The sequence below is a fragment of the Primulina tabacum genome, chromosome 13 (assembly GCF_025594145.1).
Source record: "Primulina tabacum isolate GXHZ01 chromosome 13, ASM2559414v2, whole genome shotgun sequence".
NCBI classification, from domain to species: Eukaryota; Viridiplantae; Streptophyta; class Magnoliopsida; order Lamiales; family Gesneriaceae; genus Primulina; species Primulina tabacum.
In genome coordinates, this window is record NC_134562.1 from 31,094,743 (window position 1) to 31,111,943 (window position 17,201).

The 17,201-nt window shown below is 35.9% G+C and overlaps 1 protein-coding gene across 2 annotated transcripts; it reads right to left on the reverse strand.

The window, feature by feature from the left end:
- Positions 1-379: 379 nt before the first annotated feature.
- LOC142521651 (uncharacterized) lies at positions 380-13,246 on the reverse strand. Of its 2 annotated transcripts, none has more exons than XM_075624768.1 (8): positions 12,990-13,246; positions 11,209-12,491; positions 9,204-10,551; positions 8,169-8,448; positions 5,730-5,837; positions 5,378-5,656; positions 1,199-1,342; positions 380-1,000 (listed from the first exon to the last, which is right to left on the reverse strand). In XM_075624768.1, exons 2-8 carry the CDS (start codon positions 12,425-12,427, stop codon positions 812-814), a joined length of 3,567 nt encoding a protein of 1,188 aa, XP_075480883.1. In that variant the 5' UTR covers positions 12,428-12,491; positions 12,990-13,246; the 3' UTR covers positions 380-811. The 2 variants fall into 2 exon arrangements, with proteins under 2 accessions (XP_075480883.1, XP_075480884.1); XM_075624769.1 differs by lacking the exon at positions 12,990-13,246 and adding an exon at positions 12,697-12,936.
- Positions 13,247-17,201: the final 3,955 nt, after the last annotated feature.

Sequence of the window (17,201 nt, forward strand, 5' to 3'; positions counted from 1 at the left end):
TTGTTCAGGTCGCACATCTGCTAGGATAAAATTAATATGAATAAACATATATTCGACCACAAACCGTTCCTTCCTCACCACTCATCGTGCTGCGATGCGCGCGAGCAAAGCTAGAACGCTGGTTCTACTTGTGCATCACGTAGCGAATAAACACACGCATACACATACTATTTACTTCGTGTAATAGTTTAATAAAACTTGAAACACAAAACAATGTATGAACGAACATGTGAATGCAGTTTAAAGTTACCTAAACGAAAAAAATGAAGGTTAGCATCCACTGGGCAAAAACTCGGCCACTCCGGCTCGGCCCCTATCCTTCCCACCAAGCGGAAGGCATAAAAGACAGAATGCCTCACAGCACAATTTCAAAGATCACTTGTACAACAAACAAAGGACTCAAAATAACACCAGACACTAATTTTTTGAGCAATCTCTTGAAAATACAACAGATTTTTCTCTGAGATTTGCCATGCTAATGCAGTTGCTAGATCACACATCATGTACAACAAGAGTGTAAGACTTTTCTTTCCACCAAACAAGATGAAAAAATGAATCCTAGGCATCAATACCGTTGGCGGGTTACATTTCAGTCATGATGAAGGAGAACGCAAGATGACCGTGTATAAAGGAAGATCAACCACCTGTTAATACCAATTACACTTACCGATTGAGAAGGCACTTGAAATTTACAATCCCGTCAATTCAATGAGTAAGCCGGGATGGAGGGAGATTTTCTCCAATCCTGTGAGTGGACGCACACTAAAACGCGGCCTTCATAGGTAATAATGCATCCAAGAATTTCATATTTTTAAGAAGATATTGGTTCATATGGATATTGTAACCATGGATGTGTTAATGCTTCCATTGCAGAAGGCCGCTTCTTTGGGTTTGTTTCGAGCAGACGAGCAACAAAGTCGATGAAGCCTTGATCTCCCATTGGCAACCTATGTCTCAAGGATGACTTTTTGGGTATCAAATACTCCAGTTTGTTAGTGTCCTGAAAATGATCGAACCGATTGATTACATGGTGAAAAAGAGTACAACAGCAATACAAATCATCATGCATTCAATCAATACATACTTTGATAGGCATCTTTTCCAATTCTGTTTGTCAAGTTATTAGCATATGATAAGTTGGTAACAAGTTTTGCGTGTGAGTGGAATATAGCCAAGACATGGCATAAAATAAGTTTACCTGGTTTCTTTCATAAAGCATGTGATTTTTGGTGAAATATTTGAATGTATCTCGTCCCTTTGCAAGCAACTCTTGGTCGATAGGGCCTATGATTCCAATTACTCGAGCAAGTAGAGTGCCAGCAGAATCATTTTGAAAAAGCACCTACATGAATAAAAAATTATAACTCCATTTTAGAGTTCCAAAGAAGCAACGTCAAGATCATAATAATACAAACAATAACAGTGTTAGGAACACAATCTAGTATCTTTGCACTTTAACAGATCAAATGAACTATATATATTAAAATATCTTTCCCAGAGAAGAAATCTTTGTACAAGGGATAATTCTCCCTTCACCCTAGCAATGCTAGTAACAAAACTCTAAAAAATTAACTGAGTGCATATCCCTTCCTTCTCCTCTCATTTTATTCTTCTCATTTCCTCTCCTTCCACGTACCTATGGCCTTCCTGAATTGGGCCTTAATCTTGTTAAATATCTAGGTAACAATACCACCCTCCTTAAGATTAGCCTCGTCCTCAAGCTCAGGAGTTGGTAGTTGGGTTTTAAATTTCCTTTTCTGCTTGGCTCCAGAATTCAAATTTGATAACATGTTGTCAACTTGAATTTTCACTTTTATGCGTGATTTTTCAAACACAGTACTGGCTGGGAAACGGTAAGCAATCTGTGGATGGAGTGAGGTAAAAGCCTTCAAAAAAGATGTGGGGAGAAACTCTTCTAGGTCCCCATCGAAGGCCTTGGCCATGTCATCAATAAATTCATGTCACTCTGCCTAGTGATTCATCACCAACTAAAGGCTGGAAATTCTCGTCGTCGCCACAGATATGCTCCTTGATTTCAAGTATAATGTCCATCAACAGAGAAAGTGCTTTCTCAAAAAGTGGTCTCAGTTTCCCTTTGTCTAAAATGGAGCCGTTGGTTACACCTGCTGCCAAGTTGGAAAAGTGGCCTTGGAATTTGATTTCTCTCAACTCAACATGCCTAGTCAATAACAACAATGTTGAAGCAATGGTCATAACCTTGATTAGGTAAGGTCCCTGAACATCCCCTTGCTGTCTGGACCGTTCAGGCATTACATATGCAAGGTAGTTTTGACGAATTGAGAGCAGCAAATCAATAAATTGATCGGCATGAGGAGCACTTCTGCTAAGCTCAAGAAGACCTCCTTTGGGTGGAAAAGCAACCAATGTTGTTGCAGTCCACCCATTCCTTTTACAAGAACCTTTACTCCACAACTTTCATGTAATTGACTTCAGTATCAAAGGATTAACTTCTCCAAGTTCTTTCTAGATCCCCTGGAAAAAACCGTCAACCTTCTTCACCTCTTTTCTTCTTGTAATCCACTTATTCTCGGCATGGTTAGTAAGCAAAAATAGTTTTGATCCTCAAGGATACACCCAACATCAACAACCATATTTATATCCTTGACAGTGTAACCGATAATTTTTGTTACTTAATATGATGCACCAGCCACTGAATCCAACCCGATTATTTTCCACCACATCATGTGCAATGAACAAGTAATCGAACCCCTCTCCAGCTATCACAACCCACAAAAGAGGATACACCATAACATAAGCTTACATGTGCCCAGCATAAAACCAACATCTTTATACCTATTATTCCAGCAGCAAAATGATCAACCACCCCAGCAGCACCTATATTGTATTCTTCCACCAAATTCAGCCATAGCTTTAGGAATTTGGAGGTGCAATCTGCTTTTCTTTCAACCTTTTTTCCGGCCACCCCTCTTCGACATATCCCATCCCCCTGGCTTCCAGCAAGTTCTTCTTTCTCTGCCCGACTTGTGGATTGTGGCACATACGCATTGATTTGGCTGGTCTATAACACCTCTTTGGGCCTCATGGATGATAAGGCCCAAATATTCTTCTACAACCCTAGCCCACTCCTGACCATCCCAAACTTTCATATCAATGGCCTGAAATAATACGATTACTTGGGGAGGAGGGTCATTGCTCTGTGTGTTTTGCATCTGCTCCAACCAAACCCCTATCCCCTGAATGCTCACGTCTGCTTTCCTCCAAAAGTCCAATTCATCTGCTCCTACAAAAACCAGAACCACATCTTGCACACGCCATCTTTCGGCACAAATTCTTCTTCCTGCACGGCCCACTGGGTTAGCCACATCCCACTCACTCCATCGTGATGCCTGGCATGCATGCAGCGAGACCACGTTGCCTTATCTGGAGGTTTCTTCTTAAACCATCGGAACCAAGGATGTGCAGGATCATTCATACAACTGAACGTAATTTCTGAGTGATTGATCGGGGAATCCATGGTTATTTCAGAGTTTGGTTCAGCCTCGAATGCCCCTCCAACTAGGTATATTCCAGCAATCTCAGGTAGAACTCCTTGTTTGAGAACCTCCTTCTTTATCTCTATGTCCTCGGATTTTTCTTCAATATTTTGCTTCCCTTCAATGATATGCAATTCCTCTGCTGAAAACTCCCCCTGTGGCCTTAACTCCCCCAAATTCCGGCCGTTAAACCTCTTTCATGATTTGTCCCGCGTCCACATTGCCTTGATCATTCTCTTCACCGATCGAGACTTTATCCTTAACAGCTTGCTTGATGGGTTTCTCTTCCTCTTTGTTGAGCAACTGGTTATCAATCATGTCTCCCAATTCGGCCCTTTCTTCTCCTCTAATTAGCTGCTACAACCACCTTTTTAAGTCTACCAACTCTTCACTGTTGGGCCTATTGAATTCACATTCTCCTGTAAATCCAGCATCATCGAGTTCATATCCTCTGCTAATTTCAGCACCTTTCCTTCAATCCGCTAACCCAGATAATTCTCCCTTCACCCTAGCAACGTTGGTGACAAAACTCTCAAACTATGTAACACAGACACTCCTAATTATTTTTTTTTGGAAGTATCGGACACCGATACAACACAGATACGGATACGACACGCGTATCCGCGTGTCGTATACGGAAAAATAGGTGTTGTTGACTTTTTGCATGTTTGACCATATCAACGTTGGTGACAAAACTCTCAAACTATGTAACACAGACACTCCTAATTATTTTTTTTTGGAAGTATCGGACACCGATACAACACACAGAAAAAAAAGATACGTGTGTCGTATAAGGAAAAATAGGTGTTGTTGACTTTTTGCATGTTTGACCAGTCGGATACGCCATGGACACGGCGGAGACACGTTTTTGGATACGTTTCGGAAAAAAATCAAATTTTTGTTTTACCTTTTCTTTTTAAATCTCTGAAATTGTACATTGTATATATTTACATAAATATGTATATATATTTCTACAATATATTTATATAAATACGTATATCTTTACAATTTTTAGATACTAAATTTATATACATATATATAAATGATATTTATATATATTTTAATAATTGTCGTATCCTAGCCGTATCGTGTCTTATATTTTCAAAATTTTCTGTATCGCCGTATCCGTATCTTATTCGATACGATACATGTACCCATATCCATGCAACATAGCTCTCAAAGAATAACTAAATGCATATCCTCTTCCCTGGCCTCTCCTTTTATTCTTCTCATTTCCTCTCCTTCCACGTGAACTGTAAAATACCTATGGGCCCTTCCGGAATTGGGCCTTAATCTTGTCATATATCTAGGCCCAATAATAATTTGGCCTGTAACAAACAGCAACATTATGGAAGTGTTCTAATAGCGAGATACTTGAAGAAGAACATGAAATGAAGCACATTTCGCATATCGAAGAATTTATACACATGTAGCAATTTAGAGCCTATTGGGTTTCCCAACTTTCAGCCTAAGACATGCCCTGCCCTGAACTCAGATTCTGAATAGAACAACTAAAGATCAGGTATGAAACATCAACTGCAAGAAAGTATTAGACTATACTTTAGCACAATACTCGAAGGAAATCAGAAACTAGTCAAAGCAACAAGAATTTCCTAGTACAAAAGTATAAATGCAAGGAATACAAGGAGAGGTAATCACTAATCTACAATACAGTTAAGATTTCGAAATGTATTCCAAGTACAAATGGAGTGTCAAAATCAAGAAAAGCCAAACAAGCATGAACCTAGATCTAAGAAAAGAAATAACAAGATTCATAATTTCTAGGTTAGTATGGGAAAAGAAAGCTTGAAATTACCCAGTTGATCACAGATGAAAAATGAACAAAGAATAGAAAAGCTTACATTTCCTGTGCAAAGTTCAGCCAAGATACAACCGAGGGACCAAATATCAATCTTTTTATCATATGGAAGCCCCAAAATGACCTCCGGAGCACGGTAGGACCTAGATTGAACATATGAGCAAAGGTGATCTGTCTCAAAACAACTACTTCCAAGATCAATAACCTTCACCTCGCATCTACTGTAACTTTTAACCAATATATTCTCAGGCTTCAGGTCACAATGTATGAGGCCAAGACCGTGCAAGAACTGAAGTGCTTCCAAGCATTGAATAGTAATTGACTGCATAAATCCAGGCTGTAAAAGTTAGAGAGGAATACATAAAAAAAGATACAAGCACCAAGTGCAGACAAACCTGAAGTCTTGGCATTGTAAAGTAGACTTCTCCTCCAGATTCTCTGTTGAATTTGTGAAACTCATACAGGTTTGCTTTAAGCAGTTCACATACAATCAACAAATGTTCCTGCATAAAGAACAAAGATCAATAAAAGCAAGATGAGCATACAAAACATAAATTGCATTTACCATCAGCAGGGACATGTACCAGGAGGAGTATACACAGAGTCAAGAAGATAGGCTTTTATGTATTGTAACCAAATATACTAAACCTACCGCGTAAAATTGTTTAGAAATAATAAGCTATACATTAAACTGTTTATGAAATTTTGATTCTCATCTACGTTTTAAGCTGCTGAAGACAGCCCTGTCAGCCCCTAATTCAAAATCATTTCTCTGTTGTTAATGGTAATTTTAAAACAATGAAGCAGACACTCTACAGCTTGCAGTGGCTTCATCAATGCAGTTAGGGATGCAATCGAGCCGAGCGCAACTCTTGAATGTTTGAGCTTGACTCGTTTATAATCGAGCCGAACTCGAGTTTTATTTAACGAATATATCCATGGTTCACGAACTTATTCAAACTTTTATCGAGTCTAAACGATCATAATAAATATGAATTATAAATTTATATTCCCATCAAATTCATTAAAAAGTAAATTATACATTTAGAGAGAAATCTAACATTGATATTAAAATATGTAAATTTATTATAATAAATAATTTTAATAGATTTTTCTATATATTTCGTAATTAATGTGCAAAATCAAATATCAAAACTATTATCTTTTCATCTAAAAGTTGACTCATGAACTTACCAACGGATATGTTCACGAGCTAACGAACCGAATATTGTAAAGCTTGAGCTTGATTTGTTTATCTTAACGAACCTCATTAAACGATCTCAAACGAACTTTTATCGAATCGAACTTCGAATAGCTCACAAACGGTTTGAATCATTTACATCCCTAAATACAGTTGCACGTCTTGTTTCAGCTAATCCTATCTTAGGCCCCATTTCAAAAAGCTGAAACTAGAGTGGTTCTAATAGCTCCTCAGAATATATAGAAAATATCATAGTGCTATTATATCTTACAATAGGAAACAAGAAACAGTGTTCATCAATAATTACAAGGAATAAACCAACAATAAGGAGATCATCAGATATTCAGATTGCAAACCCTCTCCTTGCCCCTATCTTAAGAGATAACTCAAACTAACAAATATTTTTCCCTAACTCCCTTGACGTTCTCCCCACTCCCTATTTTAATTCCCAAGTCCCCCCAATATGCAGTAACTTAACTTCCTGTTTATTCTTTTTGCCTTCTTGTGTACACTTTGTAGATTTGTGTTCTTTCTCGGGCCACAACTTCAACTTGCGTCTCAGCCTCTTAGTTTATAAATTCATTTGAGTCTTCTACCCTTTCTCTAACAGGTTGATACCAGATATGACATTGCAAGTTATTTGAAATAAATCTGGTTTTTATGGTTTCATAGTTTCTAGTACCATAAGACACACTAAAGCTCATAAGTATGTATCCTAGAGCCTAGACGCAAGACACAAGGCAAGGCAAGTCATTGAAGTGAAGCACCCTGAATAACGACATGCTAGAATCTAAACATGTATTTTACAAAGTATTAAAGAACAACAAAACAAAATATGTTATATAAGTTCATTGTATTGCATTCATCGTGAATTTTCTATCTCCATACTGGAGGCGTGCTTATAAATGGTCTCGAGCATTTAAATCATGCACCAACACCATGGCTTTATGGTTAAGGAGCCCACTTCGTTAAAGGACTGTACATTACCTTGTCTTGAGGTGCAAAGGCAGAGCCTTGCAACGAGTCTTAAGTTTAGATGCATGCCTTGTGGGCTATTAATAGATATGTTATGCTGATCTGAGGTTATTCGGCAATCAAATGGGATTTTGGTTGAGTGGATCAGCTGTAAGGACGGTAAAGCGACACGTGCTTGTTGCGCTAGTCACCACAAGTCAGTTCTATCAAGCTCATGTTCACACCAGGTGAGTGTGCTCGAGATGAGAAAATTTTGATTGCATGTACTATTATTTCCCTCATTTTAATGCCAACCAAGGGCTAATTTGGACGATTCAGCATGATTGTATCAATGACACAAAATACGTATTTTGCCAAGCACTACATAACCTTTCTACATGATTCTTTTGGACATTTACATCTTGCACTGCCTTTTCCCATGGAAAGCAAACTCAAGAAAATAATTACTCTGAAATGAAGAAGGCTAGACAAAAGAAGGAAATCCAGCCCACCATGGAGTAACCGACACAGAGAAAGTATGTTCAAAATTCAAACCTTAGATCCAAGCTCTAAAAATCAACGGTATGTACTTAGTAAACTATTAAAGAATAATATATTGAAAATTCAAGACTCAATAAGCATTGTGTTCGCCAAAGGGATGAAGGAAAAGCTAACTTACTCGATAATAGAAATAGTCATACAATCGAAGAAGATGATACTTGTCAGCAGGATCATGTTTGTTCACATACTTGAGAAGCTTGATTTCATCAAGGCTCTGATCGAAAAAATCCTTGTTGTTCTTTATGATCTTCACACAGACATCAATGCCTGTGTGAAGGTCATGTGCCTGAATGGCTTTGCTGAATGCAGCTGATCCCAGATATTCGGTAACATGATAGCGCCCAGCAATGACCGAATTTAAAACAACATTAAAGTTTTTGTCCTCCTCAAAGCCGGTTCTGAACAAAAAGCAAAGCAAATAAGGAAACACATTCCAAAATTACACGTGTAAAAATGAGAGACTTGAATAAGTGGAATTCCAACATTAGGCAGTGTGAAGAGATGAAAACAATCATAGTTGAAACTAAATTTCATAAAAAGGTTAAAAAGCGAAGTGCAAAGATGCCACTTAACAGAAGAAAGCTACTTAAATCGAATTCTAACAAACTACAATTTGCAGCATGAGCAATTAGGCTAATTAGGACATAGAAAAGAATGTGGTTCCTGGTGATAAACATAAAATGTACTCAATCTTGTGGAAAAATTTCAGAGTTATTAACTTTGCAGACAGTACATTTCCACAATACTTCAGTCAAACCCAGTGCTTCATATCTTCCCATCCGCAAATCGTAAAGGCTAAAGTTATGTTGCATAGAAACTAGAAACAAGATTAAATATAGTTAACAGTGTGCTGCACTCTCAACTCATGATAGATTGCCACCAATACCAGAGTTTGAAACCAATTTCCCAGGCTTTTTCTGAAATTGCTAAATTAAAACAAGACACGCGTCAAAGTTTGCTGTAACCTGTTATATAATCATATCAGAACTAAAAAGTCATATAGAAATTGAACTGCTATTTTTAGTTTAAGACAATCTATGGGGTGTGAAGACTAGCATAGCGAACCACGGTAAGAGTTCGTTCACAAACCTTAATTCTAAATAAAAAGACTATTCATCATGTTATATGATCAGCGGTAAAAAAGTTTGCATGCCTGTTTTTCCTGTGAACAATCTTCAAATCGAAGGTTTCAAACTCCTCCTCTTGCGCTTTGATCTGCTTCACTTGCTCTTGCACAGCAGCAGCTTCCTCATCCTCCAACAATGAGGAAGGATCTTCTCCTCTTCCATCTTCTATGCAAGCATCCTTTTCTTTCTTTGCAAGTTCATTTTCAATATAACCATACTTTGAAAGAGAAGAAGGACTAGAATTTGCTGATTCCTCAGCATAAGCATTAGTTCCTTCCCTTGAACTCTTATACGGAGAAGAGTCGCTGCTTTTACGTCTTCTTGATAAAAATATGTCACCATTAGCCACTACAGACTCTCCACCCACACCATTGACTGCAGTGTCCTTGTTTGACAACAAAGATTTACCAGAACTTGCTTGCACCAACTTCCCATCTCTAGGAGGAGGAAAAGAAAAGCCCCCATCCATGTGGCTTTTTGCCTGTATATATGCATTCCTGTCATTACACTTTACATAATTGTCAGAACTATCTTTCATTGCTCTGTGCATCTGTTTCTTGGATCTTTCACCGGTGTTCTTATCTGATTCATGCAGTGAGTGTCTAGATCCATTGAAACCACCACTGTGATAGTGAAAGTGCTCTATGTCCCCTTCACTACTACCTCCAACCAAACTGTCCCGCACTTCACTGCCTATGTCTGCAGCATCACTGCAGACTCCAACACCGATAGACCTAACTGAACCATGTTGATCATCATCCAAGCAGATATCATCCAGATTTGGCTTTCCACAATCATCCATGACCTTTCCATCTCTTAGCATTCTTAGTTCATTAGTCTGAGCGACAAAGCCCTGCCAGACGGGCTCTGAGCACGTTAAACTTAGCTCCACCTCATTCATCAACTGCCCATCATATTGACCAATCAACCCATTCTCATTACTTTTCTGGTACATCTCCTTCTTTGTCAAACCAAGAGGATCATCTGAAGATACAGCTGGATCAACATTTTTTGAGAGGGAATACTGCTCTCCAGAGAAGTAAGAATCCTCATCAGCAAATGACTGATCATCTTCATCATCCTTCGCCTGCTCCCTTTCTTGAAGGTCCGGAACACTTCCATGACCTGTAACCTTTTCGTTGTCGCTCGGGTAATCGATTTCATGAGCTAGAAACCAGGTCTCATCTTCAATAGGTTGCCTCATATATCCATCATCATCGTCGTCTTCATACTCATCAGAGTCCCAGTATTCATTCGGATAGTCAATGCATTCACTCAATCCATCACCAATAGTTGCAAAACCAGAAACAAGGTCAGAAGCATCCTCAGTAATGCCTTGACTCACCGAGAGCCAACTCCCTCCTGTCCTTTTCCCTATAAAACGATACAAGACAACTTCATATCAAGGTCTCTTGGTTTCATGGAAGAGGCAGAAAGAAATGTTTTATTAATGATAATAAGATGGGATTGTGGGAATGAAAAGAGTGTAAAATAGTTCCAAGTATTAATTGATTTGGGGAATAAAAATTGAAAGGAAAGGGAGAGAATAGACAACAGCACACTCACGAGGAAATTACACAACTTAATTTACCCAAAATCTACTTCTATAAGTTCTCCCTCTCCAGATATCGTAGAGAGCTCGTTCCTAACCATAAAAATAGTGAATCTCATAACAAGTAGCATCAAGATTGTGATCAAGTAACTTTTGGTCCACATTGTTCAAAACAGGTAATATCTTACACAATTTGACATATTGAAAGTTTTTGAACTGATTTATTGGGGTGCATCTACAAGTACACATCACACATTCAGCACATTCAAAAAATTTGTTCTTCAATCCAATAATAAGTTCATACATGGTTAAGCCACGCTTCTGATACAGGGGTAAATTACACGACAATACTTTTCATTTGTTCGCATTTGAGTTAATGGGGCAAACGACGTGCGGGATAGAAAAACTCATTGCGTGTGTTATCAGTAACAGCACAAAGAGAAAATAATCAACTAAATATTGAAGATTTCAGCGTATACCTGAAGGATTGACATCTTGGCCTATAGGCACATCGAGAAATGATCCTATGAGATAAGCGTTGTCAGCATTTAAAATCTTTGCATCACTATCATCACGCTCATATTTCTCCTCCCAATGAATATTGAAAGACTTGTCTTCTGAGTTAAGTCTTACTGGTGCTAGCCTTGGCAACTCTTCCTTTCGGTTCTCGGATGCAAGATGAAATTCTAATTCATCAAAACCTTTTGGCATACCCTGAGTCTTCCCAAAGTACAGAGCTCTTCCCACCTCATCCACTTGCTCCTTTATAGCTGTCCTGGAGTCGTTCCGTTCTACTTTTCTTTTCTCCTCCTTTTTATCAACAATGGAGACAGGACAATCATAACTGGTTGAAGTACCTTCCCTGGAGAAGGGAAAAACAGTTTTGATGGGAAAAGGAAGATGAGCAGATACATCACTTTTGGACCAGGAATTACCCACAATGTCATTTTTAGAGCTTGTAATGCTAGGCTCTCGTTGTTGATCGACTTCCTTGAGCTCACTTTTCTCGCTTTTGTGCCTCATTTCTACAATGGAGTCACTAACACTACCAGGCCAAGACAATCCCTTCTCACTAGCAAAGCAATCTTCCCCAGATACGGAATTAACATTACAAATCTCAAGAGCCTCAGCTGAATTCAGCGACGCCTTCCCAGTAACCCTGAATCCCAATAAATCATTTTTATTGGCACTGTCACCATCATTTTGATATGAAGTAACTGGACTATTGTTTGTGCTATAACTCCATGAATACAAATCAAGCACAGCATCATCAGCAGTTTTGGAAAAGGTAAATTTTTTATCACTGATTCCAACAAACTCATTGAGCTTACTCCGTTCGCCAACACTACCACAACTTTTCCACTTGCCCTCAGACGCATTTTTCCATGTTCCACACTCCACCTCTTTCACAATTATCTCCTCAGAAGCCTCAGCGCTACTCAAAATCTTTGAATCATCCAAACCTTCTCCACCATGTCGACAACTTAACGCGTTCCGATCCTCTTCAACCACTTTTCCTGCATTCGCTTCTTCTCCTGACCTACCAGCTGGCTCATTATCATTAAGAGTAAGCTTCTGAAGAATCCCGTTCAAATCGGGTCTATTACTCAATTCACTGCGTAAAGCAGCCTCTGCCTTTCCAAATTTGTTCCTTCGCAGAAATTCTAGTATCCCATCAACGGGATTAGAATCAGCCATTTATACAGATACAATTAGCTCAATCCAACCCCCAGTTCCTAGAGATACCACCACTCAATTAACCCTGGAAATTAAAAACAAAAAGAGGATATCGAATATGTTAAACCAGATTCACTACTTTTCAAATCCATAATCAGAGATTACTCCCACAAATGAGAAATTCAATGGAGTAAACTTTCTTTAACTCCCACAAACTGAATAAAAGAAACACGCATTACTCACTATAACAAATACCACAATAAAGGAAGAAGAAATCAATCTACAAGTACCATAATACTGAAACAAGAGCTAAGGAAAAAAAGTAGCAGCGGCACTTCATGGATCCCAACATAGAGAAGTAGATTTACAGTCACAACACTTTGGAAAAAAAAAAAACCCTTTTATCGGGATTCAACATTAAAAACCAACGGAGATTGCATGAAGATCTGCTCTTTAACGAACCCTAATAAGAATCAATAATTCTTCATAATATACAAATATAAACCAAAAATGCTAAACGATAGCCACAACAAATCAAACGGGTAAGAAAACACGAAACAGGAAATAATATAATAGAGTAAACCTGGAGTAAAAACGAAGCTGGCGGATCGAAGAATATTCCTCCTGCGAAACCAAACACGGTGCTATTGAATACATTGCCCCAAACTGAAGAATTGGTTCAACAAAACATGGAAGCAAAGAGTAGTATGATAAAGTTGCTAAAAAATTAAAAAAGAAAAGGAATTTGTCCACTTTTCTTATCAAATCTCAGACATTTAATTTGAATCTTTAATGGTTTTTTTTTTTTTTTTTTTTTGTGAAGTTAGGCTTTTTCCGAATTGGGGTTGGGAGTTAAGTGGAACCCTTGTTTGGTCTGAATTTAATTGTTTAAGATTTTGTCGGTATTCGAATAAAATCAAATTTGATATTTTATAAATTGATTAACTATGTTATCGAATTTCAATTTTAATTATATATTTTTGAGTATGTCTCTTGTGAGACGGTCTCACGAATCTTTATATGTGAGACGGATCAACCTTACCGATATTCATAATAAAAAATAATATTCTTAGTATAAAAGTAATACTTTTTCACGGATGACCCAAATAAGATACTCGTCTCACAAAATACGACGGTGAGGCCGTCTCATACAAGTTTTTGTCTATATTTTTTATATCTATTGTTTTCAAATTTTTATTTTTATTTTTCATTTAAATCATTTTTTTTTGCTGACTCTAATGCAAAATTGACATCAACACTTCGGACAAATTTTTTTTTGAAAGAACTGAAATTATAATTTTTCCATTATGTAAACATAAATTAATGATTGATTCTTCTTTACTCCTATATATGTTACTGATCTAATCAAGATCTAGCCTAGGCCAAGAATAAATGAATTACATGAATAAGAATCTATGGTACAACTTAGGCCACTAGTTGTACCAAACATATTCCATGCTCTAGCTTGACTCTTTTATATTTTATATGATTATATGATATGATTTAATTTAAATTTTAGTATCCTATAAATTTTGGTATTATTATTATTTTTTCGCATGCCAAACTACGAACAAGAACATTTTTTTTTTTACTTATTTTACTATCACACAAAATATTCTTAGTTTCTATTCTCGATCTTTTTTTTTTCTGCTCGTAAACAAGCTTAAGTCGTTTTATCCGACTTTTTCTTTGGAATGTTTCTAATGTTTAACCATAAGAAAGTATACATTCTTTCTTTCTTCTCTTTTTTTTTTTTCGAAAATTATATTCTATATACTTATTAAAGGAGGATAAATTTGTTGTTGTAAAGTAATTTTCTGTACCTCTAAAAATTGAATTAATGATAATAGATAATGAGACATTACATATTTTTATCCATATAATTTGATAATTATTCAATTGTGATATAATTCTGGTATCTGTTATCGATATCTTTATATAAATCGCAGTCCTAACTCAATAAATTTGCAGACCAAGTAAATTTTGGCATTCCACAATTTTAAAATCGTCATTTTATTAACCGCGATTAGTTGGTCATATACTAAAATGACCTGTAAACTATTTCGTTAAAATGTTTATATTTGGAAACAAAAACGCTTCAGGGCAGCACAACATTTTTATGTTAAAAATTTTGACAAAATTTTAATTTTAAATAATACATTACATCATTTTCTAACGATAAATTCTAATCATTTTTCATCTTGTTATGAATTATTTTTATAAGACAAAATTGTTTTTTAGTCCATTTACTTGTTCAATTTTGGGGTTTAATTGGTTTACTAATTTTCAAAATTTTGGTTTTGATATATTAATTTTTACTTTTCAACTATTTTGGTCTAATTTATTACGTGCCACTGATAAATACTGACATTTGAAAATGGCTAAATTTTTAGATGTCCCGTCAACAATTGAATAAAAATTGTAGAAAATTAAAAGTTAGATAGTGTACTACAATTAAACTTTGAAAATTTAATGAAAACAATATTTTCCCTTTTTTTTTTTTTGATATTATATTTTCCCTTTTTTAAAAAATAAAGTTAATTTTTTGTATATATGCATGATAATAAAATATGACAAAATAAATTGAACTACATTAGAAATGTTCTTGAATTCACCACATTTACCCTTATCAATAATATTTCTAGCTTCTCGTATTTCAATCTAACATTTAGCAGGGAAATGTTTGTAAAAGCTGTAATGTCTAGACACCAACAAAAGGGTTTTAACAGGAGAATACGATGATTAAAATCATAATTGTAAAAGATTTCCAATTTATCTCTATTTCAGTTAAACACTTTCTTTTTAGCGGGGAGATGTTCTAATAAATGAATCTCAAACTCGATATTTCGTCTCAAACTGAGACCTTGGTATCTGACGAGCTATAAGTCTGCTCTCAATCCAAACTTTCGTAATAGAATTTCGATTCACCCGAAGGATACGCCTGTTTTCTTCTCCATGATCCCTTTAATTCCCTTGGTATGTTGTCTTGAACAAGCTCCTTTCGAAGCTTTATTTGCGCAACCTTTTACTTAGGATTAAACTAGCTAACAATCTGCTCCTTATGCATCCAGTCCTGTAAATTTATCGTCTTCTCCTTGGTTAAGTGTTCGGGCTCGGCTTTGAATGTGGACATGAGAGCCTCAACAATCTGACACTTCTCAGTTTAGCCATGGCTTCTCATGCCAAGCCGGCAGTCGTCGTTAGTTCCATACTTATAGGAATGCCTAGTATCAATATTAGATGATTAAAAAAACTTGATTACGACAAGCGAAAGGGACTCGAAAGACAGTCGAAAAGTAGGAGGATGTTTTTCCCAAAGAAATGCCATCAGTATTGCCAAAATGGTGGATGTTAATTAGCAACATTTCTGGATTTATGGATAGTTCCAAGTACTCCAGGCATTAACTTTTCTTTTCTTTGTAATACTCACCAGGAGATGGCGATAGTAAAAGAGCTATAGCCTGCAAATGTCCTAGCATCTAACAATAATACAAAAACATGTGTGTCATTCATTCACGTCTTCAAGTTCTAGATGACCCCTCTTCGTGCCGAAAGATCAATGATCATCCGCAGGCGTCAAGCGCGTCTCGGACGCTAAGGGTGTGCAACGGTCGTTTCGGATGGATTTTTATTAAATTTTGGTTTGGTTTTTCGATTTTCTAGTTTTGAAATGTGTAATCCGAAAAGCAAGAGTGTATTCACATTCCATTTTTTGTTAAATACACTCCATCGTCAATTTTTTATATCATGAAATGACAATGTAGCCATTCAATTAATTGTTTTTTATTTTTAGTAAAATTATTAGTAATCTCAAATTCCTAAAACAATTGTTATCTAATTAAAAGGTTATAGTTAAATTTGTCGATATTCTTAAATTTAGAAAATACCAAAAAAAAATATTTAAAACATTTTTTTATTAAACTTATCATTAATTTTATTTCATCTTAGTTTATGTTTCATTTCAATTTTTTTGAATCAAGTTCTTTAACACTTTTATGTTCTTAACTGTATAATTCATGCTAGAATAAGAGCCGTACCTTAATGTTAAATCCAAGAATTCAAAATTGATTTGAACATTTTGGGTTCAAAAAAATATATGGACCTCACGTAACCAAATTAAAATGAGTAGGTCTCTTGTGAGACGGTCTCGCGAATCTTTATCTCTGAGACGGGTCAATCCTACCGATATTCACAATAAAAAGTAATAATTTTTCATGGATGACCCAAATAAGAGATCTGTCTCACTAAATATGACACGTTAGAACGTCTCACACAAGTTTTGCCAATTAAAATTGGACCATTGGATGTAGTGTGAGGGTACTATTTTTATACTAGCATTTCTCAACCGTTTTTAACATTCTATTCCATATCATTTAATTGTATTTGGCTAAAAAATTTATATATTTTATTTCTATCTTAATAAAGGAAATATCAATACCTATAATAAAATAAAATATTGTCTACCAAATTTATAGTTAAATTGTAGATAAATATTTTCAGAATATAAAGCCAAAACAAATATGGGTTTATTTTAAAATTTAGTATGTGTATATGTAAATGAGTATAATTCAAATAAATATGTTCCCAAAAATTTACATATTCGGTTAAAAAAAATTGATATAAAATAACAAAAATCCTTTTATATTTTTGTATTTTTATCAACAAAATGTAACACAATATTGGTAAATAAAAAATTTATACATCCCAACGTTTTGAGTGTTAAATTAATTGACGAATATATTTTATACTACTAATAATGCTTGGGTTAAAATATTAAATTTTAAGAATAACCTGA

Excerpts from the sequence above, each read along its gene's own strand:
- LOC142521651 (XM_075624768.1), bottom strand. The coding sequence starts at position 12,427 with ATGGCTGATTCTAATCCCGTTGATGGGATACTAGAATTTCTGCGAAGG. Across the intron at positions 8,449-9,203 it reads ATTGTTCACAGGAAAAACAG|AACCGGCTTTGAGGAGGACA; the intron begins GCATGCAAACTT and ends CTTTTTGTTCAG. Across the intron at positions 5,657-5,729 it reads TTACAATGCCAAGACTTCAG|TCAATTACTATTCAATGCTT; the intron begins GTTTGTCTGCAC and ends GGATTTATGCAG.